General features: G+C 55.8%; 1 protein-coding gene across 3 annotated transcripts in view; it reads right to left on the bottom strand.

The window, feature by feature from the left end:
* CLIP2 (CAP-Gly domain containing linker protein 2) overlaps positions 1-20,836 on the bottom strand; it is a 69,972-nt gene extending 49,136 nt beyond the window's left edge. For 2 of the 3 annotated variants that reach the window (XM_070412808.1, XM_070412810.1), the window contains exons 1-2: positions 20,740-20,836; positions 1,219-1,409 (exon numbers count right to left, since the gene is read on the bottom strand). In XM_070412808.1, coding sequence (XP_070268909.1) covers positions 1,219-1,342 — 124 coding nt within the window. In that variant the 5' untranslated portion in view covers positions 1,343-1,409; positions 20,740-20,836. Of the gene's footprint in view, positions 1-1,218; positions 1,410-20,739 lie in introns of those variants that run through there. The other variant, XM_070412809.1, reaches the window with a different exon arrangement.
* Between the last annotated feature and the right edge of the window lie 306 nt (positions 20,837-21,142).

Raw genomic sequence — 21,142 nt, 5'->3', positions numbered from 1 at the left:
TTTCCAATTCCTTCTATCATATTCCTTTTTATTTACAACCCTCAGTGGTGTCCTGCTGCTATTAAGATGTCAGTAAAACTCCCTGCATAACCCCAACCTGCCCCCGCCCGGTCCACCATCTCACCAGCACGCTTTCCACTGGTCATATTCAGCCTCACTCACTTGCTTTCCCTCCCTTGTACTCGCCATGCTCCCTCCTGCCACTGAGCCTTTGCACATGCTGTTCCCTCTGCCAGGAATACCCTCCCTTCTTCATCTAGTAAGCCATCACCTTCCAGACCCCAGCTTGCACGTGCCCACCTCCCAGACCTGGGCAGGCTCCCGTTACAGGATCTCACAACATTCAGTCTCCCCACCAGACTGGCAGCCCTGAGGGCTGGGACCACATCCGGTTTTGTTCAGAATGAGAGTCCAGCGGTTAGGGGTTAGGACTGTGTCAACAAAGCAGGCCCCTGACTTATATTTGTTGAATGAACAGAGTATTTTCCAGCCATTAAAAATGATGAGCATGTGAAGTTTTAATGATATGAAAAATTCACCTAATCATATTGAATGAAAAAAAGCAGATTTTCAAGTTGTAGATGCAGAATGATAACAAATAGGTTTAAGGGGGAAAAAAAAAAGAGTAAGGACATAAACCAAAATAATAGTTGCCTCCAGGGGATGGCAATTTTACTCCTGCATCCAACTGTCCACATATCCCACAGGGCCCATCTTACTTTTATGATCAGAAAAAGCAACTCACTAACAGCAGTTCCCTACCATTTGCCCCCGGAGCTGGTTCCTCCAGCCAAGGTGCCCTCTGCCCACCAACAGAAAGACCAGGGTCAGATAAGGAAAGGGTCAAGGCCACAGTTCTGGGTGGCAGACAAGAAGGCTGGTGGGAAAATGGGGCTGGCTCCACTAGGACAATCTCAGATCCTGGAAGGAGAATGAATGGGGGCAGAGAGGCGGTGGAGTCTGAGTGACCTTGGGCAAGATGCCAGGCCTCCCTGGAGCTCCATTTTCTCATCCGCAGTGGTACCCACCTCCCGGGCTGGGGGAGCATGAATAGATCGGTGCACGTAAAGCCTGCATTGGTGCTTGTCACTAGTTGTTCAAGGGATCACAGTCAGACAAAAAGAACTTCCATGTGCTGCCGGCCTCCAGGTCGGCCACAGAGCGGCTCTTCCGGGAGATCCACGCCCCACCCAGCCCCTTACCCTTGGCCCTGCGCACCTTCCTTGGAGCCGGTGGCTGCCGCCGTGGCAGAGGCTGAGGCTGACCCAGCAGACGTCCGGCCCATGGGGCTCGAGTGTTTTCCCCCACGGCCGGGGGGCTTCAGGCCGCTGGGCTTCTGCATGGTGGTGCCACTCAGTGGGTGGAAAAGGGCCCGTGCAGGTCACGTTCTCCCCGCCATCGTCACTCACCTGCGGGTAGAGAATAAGAGTGATCACATCATACGGTCACCCCGATACCAACACCGCGGGACTCCAACACCGTGAGGCACAGACCACCATCACCCCTCTTCTCCTACATAGGGAAACTGAGGCACAGAGCAGCGGCAGCAGGAGTGGGCCCAGTGTGGCAGTGGTGCTGCCAGGACAAGTGTCCTGGTCTGCTGGACTCAGAGGTTGGGCACATTCTCTTTGCCCACCTCCTGGGCCCAGGAGGCGAGAATCAGGAGCAAACTGGCTTAGGGTCTACAGCAATGCTGTATGAACCCCAGAAACCCCAGGCCAGGGTCACGAGGGCCTGCACAGCCCCCAACAGCTGAGCATGTCCCTCACCACAGAGCACAGGCTGGTGTGGGTTCTGACGTGCACGGCAACCAGTGAGTTCCCCTCCGTCAGCCCCCAGACTCTCTAGGACTAGCCAATAACCCACACCCCTCCTTGATGCATCCCTCCTGATGCGGGCTGACAAAGCAACATCTAATGTCATCAACCAGCTCATTGCTCTGCCTCGCCACACAGGCCTCGCGCCCGCTCTTGGGCTCACCCTCCCAACACTGCCCACTCCACCGGTGCGGGGACAGAGAGGCCTCATCCCTCGCCAGCACGGACTCACGTGCCTCTGCCTACCCTCCCACCGTTACAGCTCCTGCCTCTGTGACTAAAAAGGGAAGGGTGTGACACGTACGGTGTCCGGGGTGCACGGGGCACTAGCATTTTACAAAGGGGACCCTTGAGAGGGGAAGCCTCCAGTCTCCAAGGCATAGAGGACAGGCCCCCGTCCCCTGGCCTCCTCCCCCGCTGTCCTGTGTGCACACCCTCTTACACCCATGTCTACAGAGGGTACACCGTGGGCCTGGGCCTGTCCTGCCCGAGCCGCGGGCCTCTGCCTTAGGAGCACACCGTCCAGTGGGGAGAGGGAGTGCAGAGCACCCCGGGCGAATGGAGGATTCTGCATGAAAGCCTGACCCCCTCAGGACCTGAGGAGGGGAAACCGAAGCCTCTGGGCACTCCGCTCCGACAGTCAGGGATGCCAAACCCTGCACCTGTCCAGCCATATCCCTATCCCCCCTTGGTCACGGAACATTACCCCTTTAGAGAACCCTTTTCTCCACTCTGGATCCACATGACTTATGGGGGCTGACCCCGCACACACTCCTGGAGTAGACACAACGCAGACCTGGTCAGAGCCCTAGTGGTTCGCTGAGGGGGAGTCACATGACCCGAGGAGCATCAGGGCCTGGAGTCTGGCTGAAACCTTTAGGAAGAGGTGCTCTCCTCACCGCGGGGCTGCCTGGGTGTGGGATGGACGCCAGTAACTGCAGGGCCACCCCAGCTACCGCCTGGGAGAGCCGCCAGGAACGATGCCAACACAGAGAAAGCAGAGCTGAGTGGCTGGATTTGGAGGGCCTAGATCCAGCTGAGCCTGAAGACAGTCACTTGAGGCCCTCGCTTACATCAGCCAACACATCCTCACACACACACACACACACACACACACACGCATCGTTTCCTCTTTTTGCCTAAACCTATCTGAGGGACACCATTGCTTGCAACCACAAAAGTCCTAACCAATACAGAAGCTAACCTACAATGCTCACGACAGGAATACAGTGTCCTCAGAACGGCTCTCAGGCCAGCAAGATGAGCCAGCAACTACTAGCTGTCCTGGGAAGATCAGCCATGGGAAGGATCGGCTCCTTACATGGGGCTGCCAGCCATACGAACAGAGAATAATAAGCTCCCCCACGGCACACAGTGCCGCGCCTACATGCCCAGGTGAGCCGACAGGAGCACGGGGCATTCTCGCCGACCCTGACCTGGCCCCGGAGCCTGCAAACCCAACACCACAGTCCCCTGACCCACGACTCTGACACCCCGGGAATTCTGGGGCCTGGAGACACTTGGTCAGGCTGGAGCATGAGGCTGCTCCCTTGCTCCCCAGAATCGGGCCCTCCAGGAAGCTCGTCCACTGGGGAACTGCCCCATAGTTTGTGACGTCTCTGTGAGCCTGGTTAGGCTGCGTTGGCACCCCCGAGCCTGACAGGGATGCGCTGAGCCAACAAGGGCATGTGAGGGTGGTCTCTGATGACAGCGAATGGGTGGCCACTCTGTGGGTGGCCAAAACAAACTTCCGGTTCCTGTGGCTTAGCCAGGGGACCCTCTGACCCAGGAAATCTTGATGCAGCCCACATGCCTGAGGCAGAGAAGAGTGTGTTGCTGGGACTGAAGCCAGGTGCAAGGACCCACTCCCCATGCCCATGGCCCCTTCTCTGCCCAAGAACCTCCCAGAGAAAAAAAACTACAAATCATATATCTAATAAAAGACTTGTATTCAGAACATATAAAGAACTCTTACGACTCACTGATGACAACCTAATGATACATGAACAAAAAGCTGAACGTCATTTCACTAACCAAGGAAGATACACAAACAGCAATACGCACATGGAAATATGAGCAACATCATCAGTCACTAGGCAATAAGGACCAAAACCTCAAAGAGGTTTCACACCAATTAGAAAGGCTTAGCAGCAGGGAAACAGACAATATCACGTGCTGGTGGGGAGGCACGGAAACTGGCGCACACACGTTGCTGGTGGAAATGAAAAACGGTACCGCCACTTTGGAGGACAGTTTGGCAGTTTCTTAAAAACTTAAATACATACCTACCATACGACCCAAACACCAAGAGAAATAAACACACATATCCATACAAGGATTTATTTTTAAATGTAAAATTAAAAATAATTTTATTCACAATAACATTTATTGTGAATAAAAACACATTTATTCACAATAACCAAAGAATGGTAAAAACCCAAAGGTCCATCCACTAGTGAATGCACAAACATGGCGTGGCTCAGTGGCTGAGCGTCAACCTGTGACCTGGGAGGTCCCGAGAGGTCGTGGTTTGGTTCCTGGTCAGGGCATATGCCCAGGTGGCAAGCTCGATCCCCACCCAGTGTGGGGCATGCGGGAGGCGGCTGGCCGGTCAGTGATTCTCTCTCATTGTTGATGCTTCTCTCTCTCTCTCCCTCCCCCTTCCTCTCTGAAATCAATACATATTTGTATATATAAATCCAAACAGTCCATCTATACAATAGTATAGCACTCACCAATAGAAAGAAAATACTGACACGTACAACAAATATGGATGAACCTCTAAATGCATTATACTAAGTGAAAGACATCTGACAAAGAAGAATACATATTATATGATTCTATTCATATAAAATTTCAAAAGTAGAGAAAGAAAGCAGATCAGCGGTTGCCTGGTGGTGGGACCAGGGATTGACTGAAAACAAACATGAGAGAACTTTCTGGGTGGAGGAAATGTTCTAAAACTGGATTGTGGTAATGGCTGCATAATTGTATGTTTAGATTAAAAGTCATCAAACCGTCTGCTTAAAATGAGTAAATTAAACCTCAACTTAAAAAATACATATTTTAAAAATCCTCGAAGGGTCTCCATAGCAGTGCAATGGCCTTCAAAGCCCTGCTCAGCTCTCACCTCCACCACCGCTGACCCTCCCTCACCACTCAAACCACACTGGTCTTCAGCAGCTCCTGGATCACACTAAGCACGCTTCAGCTTCAGGGCCGTTCGCACATGCTGTTCCCTCTACTTGGAATGCTTTTCTCTCAAATATCTAGGGGTGCTGTTCATCTCTTTCAAGTATCCGCTCCAATGTTCCCTTCTAAGATTGCAACCCCTACCCAGTCCTCCCCACCCTGACCCTGTTGTGTTTTTCTCCACTGCACATGGGCAGGGACTTGGGTCTGTTTTGTTTGCTTTGGCACCCTTAGTTCTGACAAGGGTGCCTGCAGGAGCTCAATAGATCACCTTTGAATAAATGAATGATGCTAGCCCATGGCAGGAGAGGCCCAGGAGGTCCCCCTCACCTCTGCAGGGCCCACTACTCAGGACTGAGTAGCTTATGGTCATCAGCCTAGCTGGCTGGCTGATGCCATGGTATTTCATGCAGCTGGTCTGACCTCTCCACTAGCCAGGGTGCCCTTGGAGACAGCGACCAGGTATTATAACCAAGTTCCTGCACTGGAGGCTCCCCACTGGGTGTGCTGCTGCTACCACACAACTGACACTTCCCCACCTCCCAAACTCTGCCTGTGCCTTTTCTCCCACCTGCTTCACCTATTCCAACCTCCTGTGAGAACACTTAACCTGATGCCTCCTCCTCCTCCAGGAAGTCTCCCAGGATTTTACCTTACAGAAACCTCAGGACACACACTGAGCTAAGAGAGAGGATACTGTTCTCATTTGCCTCCTGAGAGCTCACGGACAACCCCAGGTGGGGTCACAGTCTCTCGAGAACTCAGCCCCTGCCTGATGTCTGGCACAGAGCCCATGTTCCAGAAACTCCACGGACAGCACACCTGCGATGGCCCAGAGGACAAATCCCCATGGACACTCCTCCCAGGAAAGGCTTCCGGAGGCTCCCACGGTTGCCCTGATGATCCCCACAGCCTCCAGTATGAAGAACCTGTTATGCAGCAGGCCTTGTGGGAATGTGGTCTCATGAGTCCTCACACGCCCTGAGGAGGCAGTGCTCATCTTAAGAGGCAGAGCATCTGAAGCTCAGAAAGTTCAGGGATTCACCCAAAGTCACACGTAGCTCAGTGGCTGAGACTAGACCCTGCGGGCCCTCCATGCACCCTGCCCGGCCCAGGCCTGGAATAACATGTGTGAGACCCCTGGCCTCTGGAGAAAGCGTCCACGTGCCTCGCGCCTCGCTGACCAAGGAGAGGAGAGGAGCTGGTGGGAGGAGAGAACCAGGCAGCACTGACTCAGCCCCAGCCACTACTGCTGAGGGGGTGGGGAGGGCCAGGGGAGGAGAGGCAAGCAGCCCACTCCCCACCCCCACCTCCCCTAGGGCCTCCAACACTGGGGCGGGGGGCGGGGGGTTGGGGAGGGGCGGGAGTGGAGATGAGAAGAATGGTGAAGAGGAAGAGGGGGAGGAGGAGGCTTCGGGCAAACTGGCCTTTGTGACTCAGCTCTGTTCCTGGGCAGAGGAAGGGTTTCTTGGAAAAAGCTAGACATGGTGATAAACTGGCCCTTGGCCACACTGCGCTGATGGGGGAGGCCTGGGAGGAAGTAGATTTAAGCTTCAGGGAGGTCCAAACCCCAGACTCAGAGTGGCTGTGGGAGCTTGGCCCAGTGCCTCGGTTTCATCACCTGTGAAATGGGGTAAAAGTATGGCTGCCTCAAAGCAGTCCACAACCGCCCTCCGTGCCTGGCACACGGCAGCTGCTGGGAAGGGCCTCTATTGTGATCTCCGAAGGCCCGGGATGCCCACACCACCTCCCCCAGGGACTCCGGCCCAGACGACAGCGCAGGAGAGGGCGGGTGGCATTCAGACCAACAGGCCCCCTTTGTGCGGCCCTCAATTACCATTTACTGAAGACAAACCCGGCTGCATTTCAGGGTTTCCATTTCAGTTGCTCCCCCCGCCCCAGGCCGGGGGGGGGGGGGGGGGGGCACACCAAAGTTTCAGTGTAGATGAGGACCAAGAACTTTCTGCCAACCGGCGGCCCAGGGTGCGGCCCCGACGGAAGGACAGTTGGTGCCAAATAGGGCAGTGGAAAGCCCATGTCTACGTGCCAGCCTGCCCAGAGGGCAAGAGAGGCGGCACCCAGAAGGGGGCCTCCAGGCCAGACTCTGATGGGGGACCGGGCCATGGCCCACCCGCAGGGTCTGCTGCTGGGAGGGTGGTGCTTGGGCAGGACACTGCTGCTGGCTGAGGCCTCAGGGACACTCACCCCTGACAGTGGCAGCTCTCCCTGTGCTGCTCCTCCTTCCCCAGCAGGGGTCCTGGCTGTCAGGGTACCCATGCTCCCGGCTCCCCTCCTGAGCCTGTGACCAGAATGCAGGGACTATAGTGTCCAGAGGGCCACAACACACCATGGGGTGGGGTGGGGAGGGGGTAGGCTCTGTAACAGGAAGCAGAGTGGTGGCAGGGGGAGGGGGAGCAGGTGGAACAAGCCAGGCACAGACCACACCCTGCCAGGTCAATCAAACAGCCAAGGATTTAGTGGCTAAAATGTGTGTGGAGGGGTGGGATTCAGGGACTGGCAGGGACAGTGATGGGAGAGGGGTCTTCCAGTGCTGGCCGCCAGGCTGAGGCGACCCGAACTAAAGGTGAGCCCTTATGTGGGTGTGGCATGGGCTCCCCTAGTCTTGCCCCACTGGGCACCCCAATGCTCACACCTACTTCCAGGCATCAGGCTGGAGGGGTGAGGAGCCAGGGGGACATCAGCAAGGGATGTGACAGACTAGAAGTGCACATTAGCAAAACTGCGCTTGGGAGCTGAGGGGATGGAGGGAATGAGGGCAAGGAGGCTGCTGTGATAGACAAGAGCACACAGTGAGGCCTGCACTGGGACAGGCACAGGCTGGAGGGGACAGAGTCTGGGTAGGATTTGGTGGCAAACAGCAAGGGGCAGGGGCGCCCAGGGTTCCAGCAGGTGGTAGAATCTCTCAAACTGGGAGGGACCCACTGGGAGAGACCCAGGAGAAAGAAGGCAGGGGCTGGAAGTGGGAGGTGACTAAGGGGCCCTGGGGGGAGGGGGCACAAAGCAGGTTGTGCCCTTGGGGGAGTCACTGGGACAGCTGAGGCTGGGAGAAAGGAGCACAGGCCTGGGGCACCCACCGGTATGCAATGTGAGAGGCTGAAGAGAAAGAAGAAAGGCATCGCAGGGTACACACTTGAGGGCACCCCAATAACAGAAGGGCATGAATGGGGCAGCTTTCGAGGAGAGACTGTCCGGCTGGGCCACTGGGCCTCCTAGTCTTCAGGGAAATGCATGTCCAAGCCACAAGAAGCTCCCATTTCCCACCCAATCAGATGGGCGAAAAGTCAAAAAGTCTGGTGATGCCAGTGCTACAAAGGCCACGGAGCAAGGGCTTGTGGGCTGGGTGGGCACAGCCGGGCGGAGGATGGGGGGGCCTGCAGAGGCAGAAGACCCAGCCAGGAACTGCGGCCCTGCATCCTGGGAGGCACCTAAGGGTGCTTATCACAGCCCTCCATGCAACAGCCAGGAAATGCGGTTTTGGGGATGGGAACGGGGCTGGGCAGGGTAACCGAGGCTTCATTTCTATTTATAAGACTCGTTTCTTAAGTCCCGCAGGATATACACGGTGTTCGTTGCATGCGCTCTATGCCTTTATCTGAAAGCCTGAAATATTTCATACTCACTTCTTAAAAAACAAGACACACACAAGAGGAGGGGAGAGCAAACAGCCCCCAAACAGAATGAACCCCCACAGATGCTGGCCACCAAATGGAAGGTGAGTTCTTATGTGAGCATGGCATGGGCTACCCCTAGCCCTGCTTCACTGGGTACCCCAAGTCATGCAGCACCCAGTGCTCTCCCAACCCCCGGATCCAGCAGAGGCCCCAGGGAAGTGTGGACCACCGTGTCCAGGAGCCCACTCCCAGCTGGCACCTCCTGCCCGTCCCATCCAGCTTGGAAGGGAGGTTTACTTAGTCTGCATTTGACCCAGGCTTAGGAACGTGCACCAGTGGTAACGCTAGAATCCCCAGGCACAAGCAGAGAGCAGGGCAGGGCTGGGACGGGCTCCCTCGAGTCCTGCCAGCTTGAGTCAGAAGCCAAAGCTCTGAGCCTCAGGCTAGCGGCCCCTCCAGCCAGGGAGAGCCAGGAAGATGGTGCCTGTCTGCCTAGGCCCCTGTCCCAACACCCACCCTCTGCTCACTCTGGGTCAGTGAGGCCATGTGGGGAGCTGCAGCCAGGGCCATACACACTTAGCACACTCGCCAGCTGGGGTAGAGACAGGGGGCCCCAGAATGGGGTGGTGATGGACCCTGTTTGGGGTCTCAAGTTGCCCTGGGAGTACCAAGGGGCCTGGCAGCCATCCAGAGCCAGCCATCCCTTACCTTGGGAGAAGGGACCCTCGCAAGCCTCAGTGCAGAGCTGGGCTGGCACCCGGGCTCCCCAGCAGATGGGGCTTGGAGAACGGGAGGGAGCTGGAAGGACGGTGGGGCAGAGCAGAGCACTCTGTGCCAGCAGCGTGGAGGAGAGCGCAGGGTCACTCCTGGTCCAAGCAGGGAAGGACAAACCAACCCAGGAGCCCCCATCAGCTCTGGCACCTTCAGCTGAGACACCAGCAGGGCCTGCGTCCAGCGTCCGGCTACAGTCCCACAGGCTCTCCATCCTCACAGCCTCCGAGCTCAGGGTTGCAGCTCCACTCTGTAAAGTCAGCACCTTCCCTGTCCTACCAACAACCTGGGGCCACTGCAGAGACTGGGAACGGCCAGTGCAGCCTGAGCTGGACACACGGGACTTGACCATCTTCCCTCAGGTTTGGAGGGATATCATTTCTCAGCCAGGAACAATTGGGACCAGGGCTGTGTCAGGTCTAGGGAGGGGAGGAACATCAATATATTTCCCTGCCTTATGCAGGCGCACAACATGTGCACACACACACAGTTGGCACGTTCAGAACCAGGGCACAGCCATGGCCCAAGAGCCTGCTCCTGGCTGTGTGGTAACCCATAGGCCTGCCAATCAGACAACTGGAGCCCTCCTGCCACTGGCCCAAGATGCTGGTCAGGCATCAGCCTGGCTCTGACAGATGCAGTCTCCCACCTTTCCCAATGGAGAAGGGCTTGGGAACAGCACAGCTCAAGTTGCCCTCTGACCCATCTTTATTCCGATTTCAAAGAATGAGAAACTGAGGCCCAGAGCAGACTCGCCCAAGGTCACAGAGCAAGTGAACAGCACACTGAGATTCAACTCCCAAATGAAGAAAACTTGTGTGGGGCAAGAGGCTCCCTGCTGAGATGACCCAGCAACCAGGACAAAGGAAGGAATGGGCTCCAGTGTCCCGCCTCCCAGGCCAGGATAGGGACCCAATCGTCTTTCATGGTTGCCTCATCCCCTTCTGATTTCTGTGGCAGCTCCATCCAATACATCTCGGCCAGGTGGCTGCAGGAAAGCCACCCATCTCCTGGGTTCTCTCCAACCCAGCCTGAACAAGTAACTAAAAATTACCCGTGAGCCAAGAATGGTCTTTACAATAAGTCAGCGGTTCTCAACCTTCCTAATGCCACGACCCTTTAACACAGCTCCTCATGTTGTGGTGACCCCCAACCATAAAATTATTTTCGTTGCTACTTCATAACTGTAATTTTGCTACTGTTATGAATTGCCATGTAAATATCTGATATGCAGGATGTATTTCCATTGTTACAAATTGAACATAATTAAAGCATAGTGACTAATCACAAAAACAATATGTAATTATATATATGTGTTTCCGATGGTCTTAGGTGACCCCTGTGAAAGGGTCGTTCCACCCCCAAAGGGGTCGCGACCCACAGGTTGAGAACCACTGCAATAAGTGGTGCTGGGTCAACTGGATAGCCACACAGGAAAAATATCCTGATCCCTCCTTGGCAGAATAAGGCCCCTCCCCGGTAACGGCCCCCACAACTTGTGAACATGCCTACATGGCAGAGGGGAGTTAAGTTACTGATGGAATTAAGGTTCCTAATGAGATGACCTGGAGATGGAAGATTATCCTGTACCATCCAGGCAGGTCCAATGTAAGCACAGGGTCCTTACAAGTGGAAGAGGGAAGCAGGAGCAAAAGAATCAGAGAGATGGCAGTGTGCAAAGGACGCAGTCCAACACTGCTGGCTTTGAAGATGGAGGCAGGGCCACCAGCCAAAGAATGCAGGCTGTGTCTAGAACAGCCGTGGGCAAACTATGGCCCACGGGCCAGATCTGGCCCGTTTGAAATGAATAAAACTAAAAAAAAAAAAAAAAAGATTGTATGCCGAAACCGGTTTGGCTCGGTGGATGGAGCGTCGGCCTGCGGACTAAAGGGTCCCGGGTTCAGTTCCGGTTAAGGGCATGTGCCTGGGTTGCGGGCACATCCCCAGTGGGAGATGTGCGGGAGGCGACTGATCGATGTTTCTAACTCTCTATCTCTCTCCCTTCCTCTCTGTAAAAAATCAATAAAATATATATTAAAAAAAAAAAAAGATCGTACCCTTTTATGTAATGATGTTTACTTTGAATTTATATTAGTTCACACAAACACTCCATCCATGCTTTTGTTCCGGCCCTCCCGTCCAGTTTAAGAACCCATTGTGGCCCTCGAGTCAAAAAGTTTGCCCACCCCTGGTCTAGAAGCTGGGAAAGGCGAAGAAACAGAATCTTCCCTTGAGCCTCTCAAGTCTAGAGTCTAGGAGGAACGTAGCCCTGCTGACATCCGAATTTTAGCCTGAGATCCATTTCAGACTTCCGACCTCCAGAATTGTAAGATGTTGTTTTAAACTACTGAGTGTGAGCCCAGCTGTGGTGGCTTAGTAGATTAAGCATTGACCTACGAACCAAGAGGTCCTGAGTTCGATTCCAGACAGGGCACATACCCGGGTTACAGGCTCGATCCCCAGTAGGGGGCATGAAGGAGGCAGTCAATGATTCTCTCTCATCATTGATGCTCCTATCTCTCTATCTCTCTCTTCCTCTCTGAAATCAATAAAAATATATTTAAAAATAAATAAACAACTAAGAGTGTGGTCATTTGTTATAGTAGCAAAAGGAAACTAATAAACTTACTCACATCACACATACAGATCGATTCCTCATGGGCAGCAGATCTAAATGTGAAAGTTAAAACAATCCAGTCTTTAGAAGAAGACATGGAAGACCTTCATAACATTGGAGCAAGCACAGACTCCTTAAACAGGACACAGGAAGTGCTGAAGATAAGGGAAAGATAGATAAATTGGACAAAATTAAGAGCTTCTGTGCATCAAACGATACCACTGAGAGAGGGGAGATGGGAAAGCCACAAAGGGGGAGGAGACATCAGCAATTCCTGTGATCTACAAAGGACTCATATTCAGAATATAAAAAGAACTCTGACAAGTCGAGTTTGAAAAACAGCAAAAGCGCTTCACAAAAACAGGGAGGGTATCCAAAAGACCAACAAACATATGCAAAGATGTTCACCTTTAGTAGTCATCAGGGTAACACCATACATCCACCAGCCTGTGTAACAACAGAAATGTTACACGTGTGCACCAAAAGACATGTTCTTTTCCTAATGCTCCCAAACTGAAAATAACCCAAATACCCACCACCATTAGAATGACTACATAAGTTGTCACTCAGTCACGTGTGTAAATAAATTCACACAATTGAATAAAACACAGCAATGAGAATGAATGAACTGCAACCACAGGTAACAATGTGTATGAATCTTGGGATTATAATCTGGAGTGGGGAAAAAAGCCGGATATAAAAGAGTGCAAGGAGTATGACTGTATGCTTCCATTTAAAATGAAGTTCAAGGGCAGGCAGTGTGGATTTATTGCTGGTGTTAGAAATCAGGGAAGGGGTCACGCTTGGGCCAGGCATACTGACTGGAAGAAATAACAAGAGGGGCTTCTGGGAGCTGGCCCGTTCTGATTCTGGGTCTGGCTGCTGTTTCACAGTCATTTCACTTTGAGAAAATTCAACAAGCAGTGCACTTAGGACAGGTGCACTCTTCTGTATGGAGGCTGTACTGCAATAAAAAGTTTTAAAACTTTTCCTGGGCAGGAGTGGAGGACGTAGGGATGGTCCCTGCTGCTCTGGGACCTTCCCACCCATCAGACTGCCCCAGCTGGTGGCACCTAACCATGTGGACCGACTTGAGCGTCTGCCTCCCCACAGTTCTGTGAGCTCCCTGGGGAAGGCCCGAGCCCCTTGGACTTCAGGTGCCCAGGGTGTGGCACTCGGTGGTGCTGTGCGCACTGAACAACCTTCCCAGGACCAACCTTCCCTAAAGAAGGTTGGGAGTCAGCACAGGGCCTCCTTTCACACGGGAGCCTTCCCCTGCAGGGGGCGGGGAGGCTGAGCCCATTGAGGTCAAGGCTTGGCCTCTCTGTGGCATGAGAGGCTCAGCCAGCTCTGGGAGGGGCTGTAAACCAAGGCCCACAAGGAAGGGCCAGGGTGTGGCAGCCTGGAGAAGGCATGAACCAGCGAGGGGGATGAACCAGGGACCGGGGCACCATCTACACCTCCGAAAGGCGACCCAAAGCTGCTGGAAGGCAGGGAGGGGAGAGTAAAGAAGCAGCAGAACTTGATGGCCCTGGGGATTGGTCAGTCACTAACCAGCCCTCAAAGTTATGTTGTTGTTTTAATTGCTTCCAGAAAGGCAACCCCTGCTTTCCACTATCCCCAGCCACCAAATTCTGGCAGAATGCCCCACACCTACCCACACCCATACGGACTGTCACATCTCAGGCCTTTACACATGCTGTTCCCTCTGCCCAGAATGCCCTTCCTCTCGGCCTCTGGCAAACCTCCTCAGCTCTCACTGACAGCAGCTGACAAGGGCAGGTTCTTTGTGTATCTTGTTCACAGCTGAGCTCTCGGTACCTAGGACAGCGCCTAGCGCACACACAGCTCAGCATGTTTAATCAATAGGCGAATGAATGAAAATGCCCTCCTCTGCCACCCTTATCCTCCGCACACTCAGTTGGAGACCATGGCAGCTTGTTCACACCCCACAGCGGCGCTCACCGGCTGGCCTGAAGCCATGTCTGGGAAGGACAGAGAGGAGCAATTCAAGGTTCTAATGACTCGCATCCTGCAGAAAAGCCGGCACCAAGCACATCTGATGCACACAGCACACAGCACGCAGCACACACAGGGTGCTCACCCGCTAAGGGTCCAAAGAGCAAAGAGACAGTGAGCCCCCTGCGGCTGGAGGGGACTGAGCAGAGACTAAGGCCTGCTCTGGGAGCAGGGTTCTGCTCCAGGTGGCACAGCTGCCATAGGAAGCTCTCCCAAACTCATGCAACTGTTATTACTGTCAAAACCCACATTAAGAGGGACCTGCTGAGCACCTCCACCTCCCAGGGCCAGCCCACCACAGGGCAGGGGCGATCGTGCCCACACCTCTCTCTGTCAAGGACTCTGCTTCTTCAGTGTCCTTGACTCTGAACTTGTGTGCTCGGGGTGGGATGAGACCCTCCTCCACTGAACTGCTCCAGCGTAAGCAGCTGCAGATCTGTAATGTTTGTTCTGCTCCAGGCACCAGTCAAAGCGCTTTATAAAACTAACCCACTTAATCTGTACAACAGTCCTGTGAAGAAGATACTGTTATGAGCCCCAATTTACTAATGGGGAAACGGAGGCCCAGAGGGGTCAAGCCACTTGCCCAGGGTGATGCAACCGACAAACGGCAGAGGTCTCATGAGCACTTGGGCCCCCTGGCCACGAGCCTGCGCTCCGAACCACTTCTCTTTACTTCCTCAGAACCAAGACCAACTCTCCTCCAGGTACCCAGGTCGGGGGGACAAGGGCAAAGATTTAGGCAAAAGGTTAGGAGGACAGCCCACAGCCCTCAGTGCCAGGGCCACGGTCTGCAGCACTCCTGCCCGCTGACCTGGCCCTCACCTGCCCTGGCCTTGTTTCCTGAGCCCCTTCCCCCAAGAGCCCCGCATTTCAGCCTCCCTAAACTTCTCAGTGCTCCCTCAGACACCCCACGCCATTTGCCAGGAATGCCTTCACCCCTCTTCTATCCCTTAGCCAACTCCTGGGACCAAGTGGGCGGGCACAGTCCTGTATTAGATGCCCCACACCTCCTCACAAGGTGGGGATTCTTGGGGCAGAGACCAGTCTGGCTCCTGGTTCACAGGGTCTCATCACCCCTAGAGCCCATTAGACACTTGAGGGGCTGGCTGCGGGCAGCAGCCCAGCCACAGCTGCTGGCTGGACCCTCCAGGAGGAGGATTAGAAGGATCAGAGGCGGCTGCTGCCCTCCCTCCCACCCTCTGCGTTCTGGACATCTGCCTGTCCCAGGCCCACACTACCCAGCTCCTACTCGGAGGTGCTATCCCTCGCTCAGGCTGCTGTTTCATACACAGCACGGCCTTACACGAGCCAATGCGACACTACAAAGCCACTCGGAGCTTCCGCTCCCCTCAGATCCAGCCGCTGGAAAGCTGAGTCAAGTTACCTCCACAGAGGGTGCCAGGTCCCCTTGGGCATCGTTTGGCTTTTGCTACCCTGCGTTTCCTCCGTTTCCCGTCTTTTTTATCTCATTACACTGCGTTTATCTTTGCAAATCACCTCAAGTCCTTTCTAGAATCAGACAGAGTGCACACATGACCCTCTGTGTCTCCTCTGCTCCCGGTTCCCTGAGCCCAGCACAGACACAATCTCTAGTCTGAAAGAAGCTGAATGTGACCTGAGTGACCGAAGCTACAAGCAAAGGAATTTATGAAGGGAATGGTCTACGTTAGAAAAGGACCTGGGCAGAATCAGGATAGAGGGCAGCCAAAACCCGAAGACACCAAGTGTCCCTCCTGTCCTCACCACTAGACGCAACTAGGTCCTACAACTAGACGCAGACTTGGCTCCTTCCTGAGCCCCAGCCAGACACTCTGCTCCTTCACTTTCCTGCTTTATGCCCTCAGAAGGCCCCCCTTAACTCCCCCAAGTCCGCCCCTCCTTCAAGATAGGGCCCAGTCCTAGTCCTCCAGGGAGCCCCAGGCCATCTCACCCACCCACTGCCTGTGGTCCACCTGCAACCCTTGCCAGGGCAATGACCCCACTGGGCACTGAGGCAGCCCTTCTACTCGTCTTCAAATGTTTCTCAGAGGCGCTGATCTTGTTCACATTTCCAGGAAGGGTGCTGATGTCTTCCTAATTCAGTGAAAGCTTCTCAAAGGCAGGGTCCAAAACTGAAGTGCACTGTGCTCCCTACACACTGAGCGGCAGGTTAATCCTCACCGGAGGAGATCTTTTCATTGATTTTTAGGACAAATGGAAAGGAGGGGGAGAGACACAGAGAGAGACTGGGGCCGGGGATCGAGCCTGCAGCCAAGGTATGTGCCCTTGATGGGAATCGAACCCGGGACCCTTCAGTCCGCACCCGATGCTCTACCCACCCCACCAAGCCAAACCAGGTAGGGCTGAGAGGCTGGTTTCTGCACAGCCATCCACCCATCCTTGATGCCACATGTTGGGGGCGAGGGTGGGGCCCCCCAGGGAAGAGCTGGGGCCAGGGTGGGTCCAAGCAGGAGCAGATCAGCCCTGGACACCCCCAGGACTGCGGCTTGGGAAAGGGAAGCTGGCAAACCAGGCACACCTTGGGAGCCTGCAATCCCACCCTCTCATGGCAAAGAGGGCAAAAGGGCAAAGAAGGGGGTGGAAGAGGAACGGGTGTCTTTCTGGCTGCAGCTGGGGTCAAAGGTAAGATTCCAGGGACGGAGCCAGGGCTGATCAGTGAAGACGGAAGCCGGCAAGTGGACAAGGCCCCGCACTAATGCCTTGTTAATAAAAACCACCTGCCGTGTTCCGCTCTCTATTCAGAAGGGAGCCATTTCACTGTCATTTTGAAGCATTTCTTCTGAAAACATGGGTTTTGTATTACTGTGTCTATGTACTGACCCTGGCAGCACAGCTCAGAGCAGGGAGTGGGGGGCCGGGTAGGTCCTACACTGGAAATAGGAACGCCAGCCTCCAGGTCCCGAAGGGAGGAGCCTCCTCAGCTCCAAGCCAGGGCTGGGGAGACCCGTGAGGTACAGCCATCCCGTCCTCCCCCGAGAACAGCGAACTCCAGTTTCTCCCAAGTAATCCCACTTCGTATCCTGTGGCCTTTTGGTAAATCAGCTATGGGTCTACCTCTCCCATCATACCGAGAGCTCTCAAGGAGTGACACCCCATTTGCCCGTCCTTCCCCAGAACATACCACACATCATAAATGCAGCCGGCATGGTAGCAGCTGTGCCCAGCACTGCCTCCCACCCCGTCCCAGAGACCATGTGGCCTGCCTCCCCCAGCTGAGTGGACAGGGCGGACACCCGCACCCAGGCCAGGCCAATCGGTTTCTCTGACACCCCAAGACCAAGGGCAGTGCTCCTGGGAGGTCCTGTGGTCTCAGCCACACCAGAACCCGGAGAGAGTGAGCCTGCAGGGAGAGAAGGGACAGAGGCACCAGGAGAGGTGGGGAAAATGAAACCACAGTCCAGAGAGGAAAGCTGGAGGAGAGGTTGCTTGCCAGCTTCCCGAGTCCTGGGGGAGCCAGGCTGCCTGCAATTGTTTGCTAGGCAAGTTCCCTTTCCCTCCTCACTCTCCTTTCACTTAACCTAATTGGAGGTTTCTGACAAAATGATCCCAGAGACACGGTGAGAGCCTGCCCCCCTTCCCGATCAAGGGCAGGCCCATCATCAAGCCATGCCCGCTACTCAGTTTACAAGGTGAGCCAGGTTTGGGTAGGGCCAGCACCAAGAGCATGCTGGGAAGGCAAGGCACCGCCAGCCAGGGCCCTGAGAGTCAGAGAGCATTTGGACTTTGTACTTCAGCAAACGAGGTGGAGGTGTCTGAAGATAGCATGGCCAAAATTGTGCTTTAGGGTCAAATGGCGAAGGGGGCATGACTTCTAGGTACACAGTAAGTGCCTAACAAATGCATGGGGGGCGAACAGGATTTCCTCATCTCTAAAATATAGGGAAAGTGATGAAGATATCCAAAAACTAACACACATTTAAAAAGCTCAAAAAAGGGCCCAGCATACACTCAATATGTATTTTGTTTTGTTATTTTAGACCTACACACAGACTGCTGTTCTCCCCTCAAGAACCCCTGGCCAGATGCTATGTTCGGAATGTTTGTGTCTCCCCAAATTCATATATTGAAGCTTAATGCCGAATGTAATGGTGTTAGGAGGTGGGGCCTTTGGGAGGTGATTAGGTCATGAGGATGGAGCCCCGATGAAGGGGATTAGTGCCCTTATAAAAGAGACCCCCACAAAGCTCCCTTGCCCCTTCCACCATAGGATACAAGGAGATGGCTGCAACCTGGAAGAGGGCCTTCACCCGACCACACTGGCAGCCTGACCTCAGACTTCCAGCCTCCAGAACTGGGAGAAATAAGTTTCTGTTGTGTATAAGTCTGTAGTGTTTTGTTAAAACAATGGGACGAAGATGGCAGGGAACCAGGAGGGTCAAGAATGCAGCTCCCCCCTCCCCTACCCCCCACCCCCCCGGGCATAGAAGCAGAGGTAGAGTAGATGGCATCAAAAGGGCAAGGTCAATCTTTAGGGTGGCAGGGCCAGGGACGGAAGGCCAAAAGGGAACGGTCCCCTACATGTGGATCAGAGTGGAGGGAACAGGGATGGCTAGAGCTGTGGGGGTGGTGGCCTTCCCATTGCCAAGGGAGGTGTACCAGAGTGGGGGGGGGGGGGGGGAGGCTGCAGTGAGGCAGAGAACAGGGCCTGGGCGGGGCCAACAGGCAGGACTGCCTGACAGTGGACAAACAGATGGAGAGGGAATAAGCGTGTGCGTGTGTGTAGAATGTAGGGCCACCAGGCACAGCCACAATAACAACATTGGGCATGTCTCCATCAAGTGAACATACTTCACACACACATTGATTCAATTCTCTCAATAACCCTAACAGGTAGATACCATAAGTAGCCTCATTTTTATAGATGGGAAAATTGAGGCAGAGAGAGGTATAGTGATTTGTCACTAGTAGGTGGCAAAGCTGGGATTTGAACGCAGGCTGTCAGGGCCCAGTATCTGAACTCTTAACCACTAAAAGTGGACAGGAGACGCTGGAAAAGAATTGGTGCCCAAGGGTGAATCCCCAACTTGGGATTTCAGGCTCTGGGTGCAAAATTCTAGGCACCACCTTCCCAGCCTGCTGGGTGGCCCTGGGGGCTTGCAGGTGCACCCTGTGTGCCTACGTTCCCCCCAGGTGCCCTCTGCCAGGCTCTTCTGCCTTTGAAACACCTCTGCATCTCTAACCCCCTCCAGAGAGATGCACCCCACCATCACTTGTAGGCCAGGCACTGCAGGTGAAATGCATCCTCGCTCACGGCTCGTGGAGGAAGGCGTCTGAGGCGCCCCACCTGGGAAAGGAGGAAGGACAAGACAATCCCTCCCCTCAACAGAACTCCCCTGCCTTAGACCCCATGCCCCATCACTAAACCCTTCACTGCTCCTCTAACCCAGCGGCTACCAGGACTCCTGCCCCCTTCTCTGACTCCAGGCCCTGCCCATGCTATTTCCCTGTCCGAAGCCCATTTGGCATCCTGGCAGCAAACTTCTGCAATGGGCTCCATCAAGCTTCCTCTCCACCCCACCCTCCACGTGTCCCTCCTCTGCTCCCAGCCCTACACCACTTCACTCCGTGATGGGCGCTGCTCCCTAGTGGCAGCGATGCCCCCACTCCTGTGTACCTGCCAGCGCCTGGCAGAGCTGGGCCAGGTGACAGCAGCTGGATGAATGAAGGGTTCATTGTTTACATTACAACCGGTGGGGAGTGTGTGGCACACAGGAGGTGAGGCTGCCCCACGTGGTGCTCCCTGTACCCTGCTCCTCCTCTGCCAGCAGCCCCAGGCCAGCCCACTAGCCTCCCTGGGCATCTTACAAGGTGAGGACAGCCAGCACCCCTCATGTGGACTCTCATTTCTCACCCAGAAGGGAGAGGTAGCATCTCAGAGATTGGGGGATGGGCCGCTGTGTGTGACTCCCCACAAGGTGCCCCTCTGCCCATCCTCTCCAGGGAGGGGGTGGGGCTACAGCCAGCGTGGCAGTGCCCAGTGAGCACCCGCCCCACCCAGGCCCCGCCTGAAGGGCCCAAACGGGCGGGTCCTGGAGGCCCAGCGAAGCATCCTAGGCTGCTGCGGCCGCTCCCTATGGGGAGGGCAGAAAATCTGCTGCCTCACCAGCCACCAGCGCCCAGCTTGGGGGGGGTGGGACACCCCCTGCGGGGAGCCGCCCTGCCCCAGTCTCCCCCTAACCTCCTCTGCTATGCACTTCAACCAAGTTTTGCAAAGGGCATCAGCCAGGCGCTTCCAGCCCGCGGGCGAGGGCTCCGTGTCCTCCCAGACCCGGGTCTGCAGAAGGGGGTTGGGGGCCGCGCCCACCAGGAGGTGCCCCTCGGGCCAGGTAGCCCAGAGCCCTCGCCCTGCCCTGGGGAGAGGGGACGGGCGGCCGCCGGCAGATGTGCCGAACCCTCGTCTGTAGATGGGGGAACGAGGCGCTGACGATACCCTCTCCACGGGGACGCGCAGCCCGGCCAGCGCCTCCCCACGCCAGAGCACCCCTCCTCGTTTGCAGGCATAGGGAAGTTGGGGTGCACCCAGGGCCGGCTCCGCTCACGCCCACCCACCAGCCGCGGCCTCTCCCCCGCCCGACGCCGTCCCCGGGCCGGCCCGCTCCCGCCGAGGCTGGGGCCACCGCCGCCTCCCGACCCCCCGGTCCTTTGTTGCCCGGCAAGCCCCCTCCTCCGGGGCGCCCGCGGCTCCTACCTTCGCCCCTCCGGCAGCAGGCTGAGCGGCAGCGGCCGGGCGCCGGCCTCCTCCTCTGCGGGCCGCCGCCGCGGGGGGAGAGGATGCTGCGGCCGCTCCCCGGACCCGCCGCCCCGCCCCGCCCCGCGGAGCCCCGCGGCGCCCGGACCCCGCGCCCGCGCTCCGCTCCGGGCCTCGCGCCGCGTGTGCGCCGGCCGGCGGCGGGAAAGCCGGAGGAGCAGCCCCGGGCGGCCCCGCCGCCGCCTCCGCGCCCGCGGCCGAGCCCAGCAGCCGAGCCGAGCGGAGCGAGCGGCCCGGCTCCGGGAGGGAACAAAAGGGGCCGGCGCTGGGGAGGGCGCCGGAGGGCGGGGCCGGCGCGGCGGGGGCGGGCCCGCGGCGCGCGGCCTCGCGGTTCTCGGCCCCG

This window comes from Myotis yumanensis, unplaced genomic scaffold (genome assembly GCF_028538775.1).
Source record: "Myotis yumanensis isolate MYYU_CA2020_CCGP unplaced genomic scaffold, mMyoYum1.0.hap1 SCAF_4, whole genome shotgun sequence".
Lineage (NCBI taxonomy): Eukaryota > Metazoa > Chordata > Mammalia > Chiroptera > Vespertilionidae > Myotis > Myotis yumanensis.
Note: the sequence above shows the minus strand (reverse complement) of the source record. Positions and strands in the feature narration are given on the sequence as shown.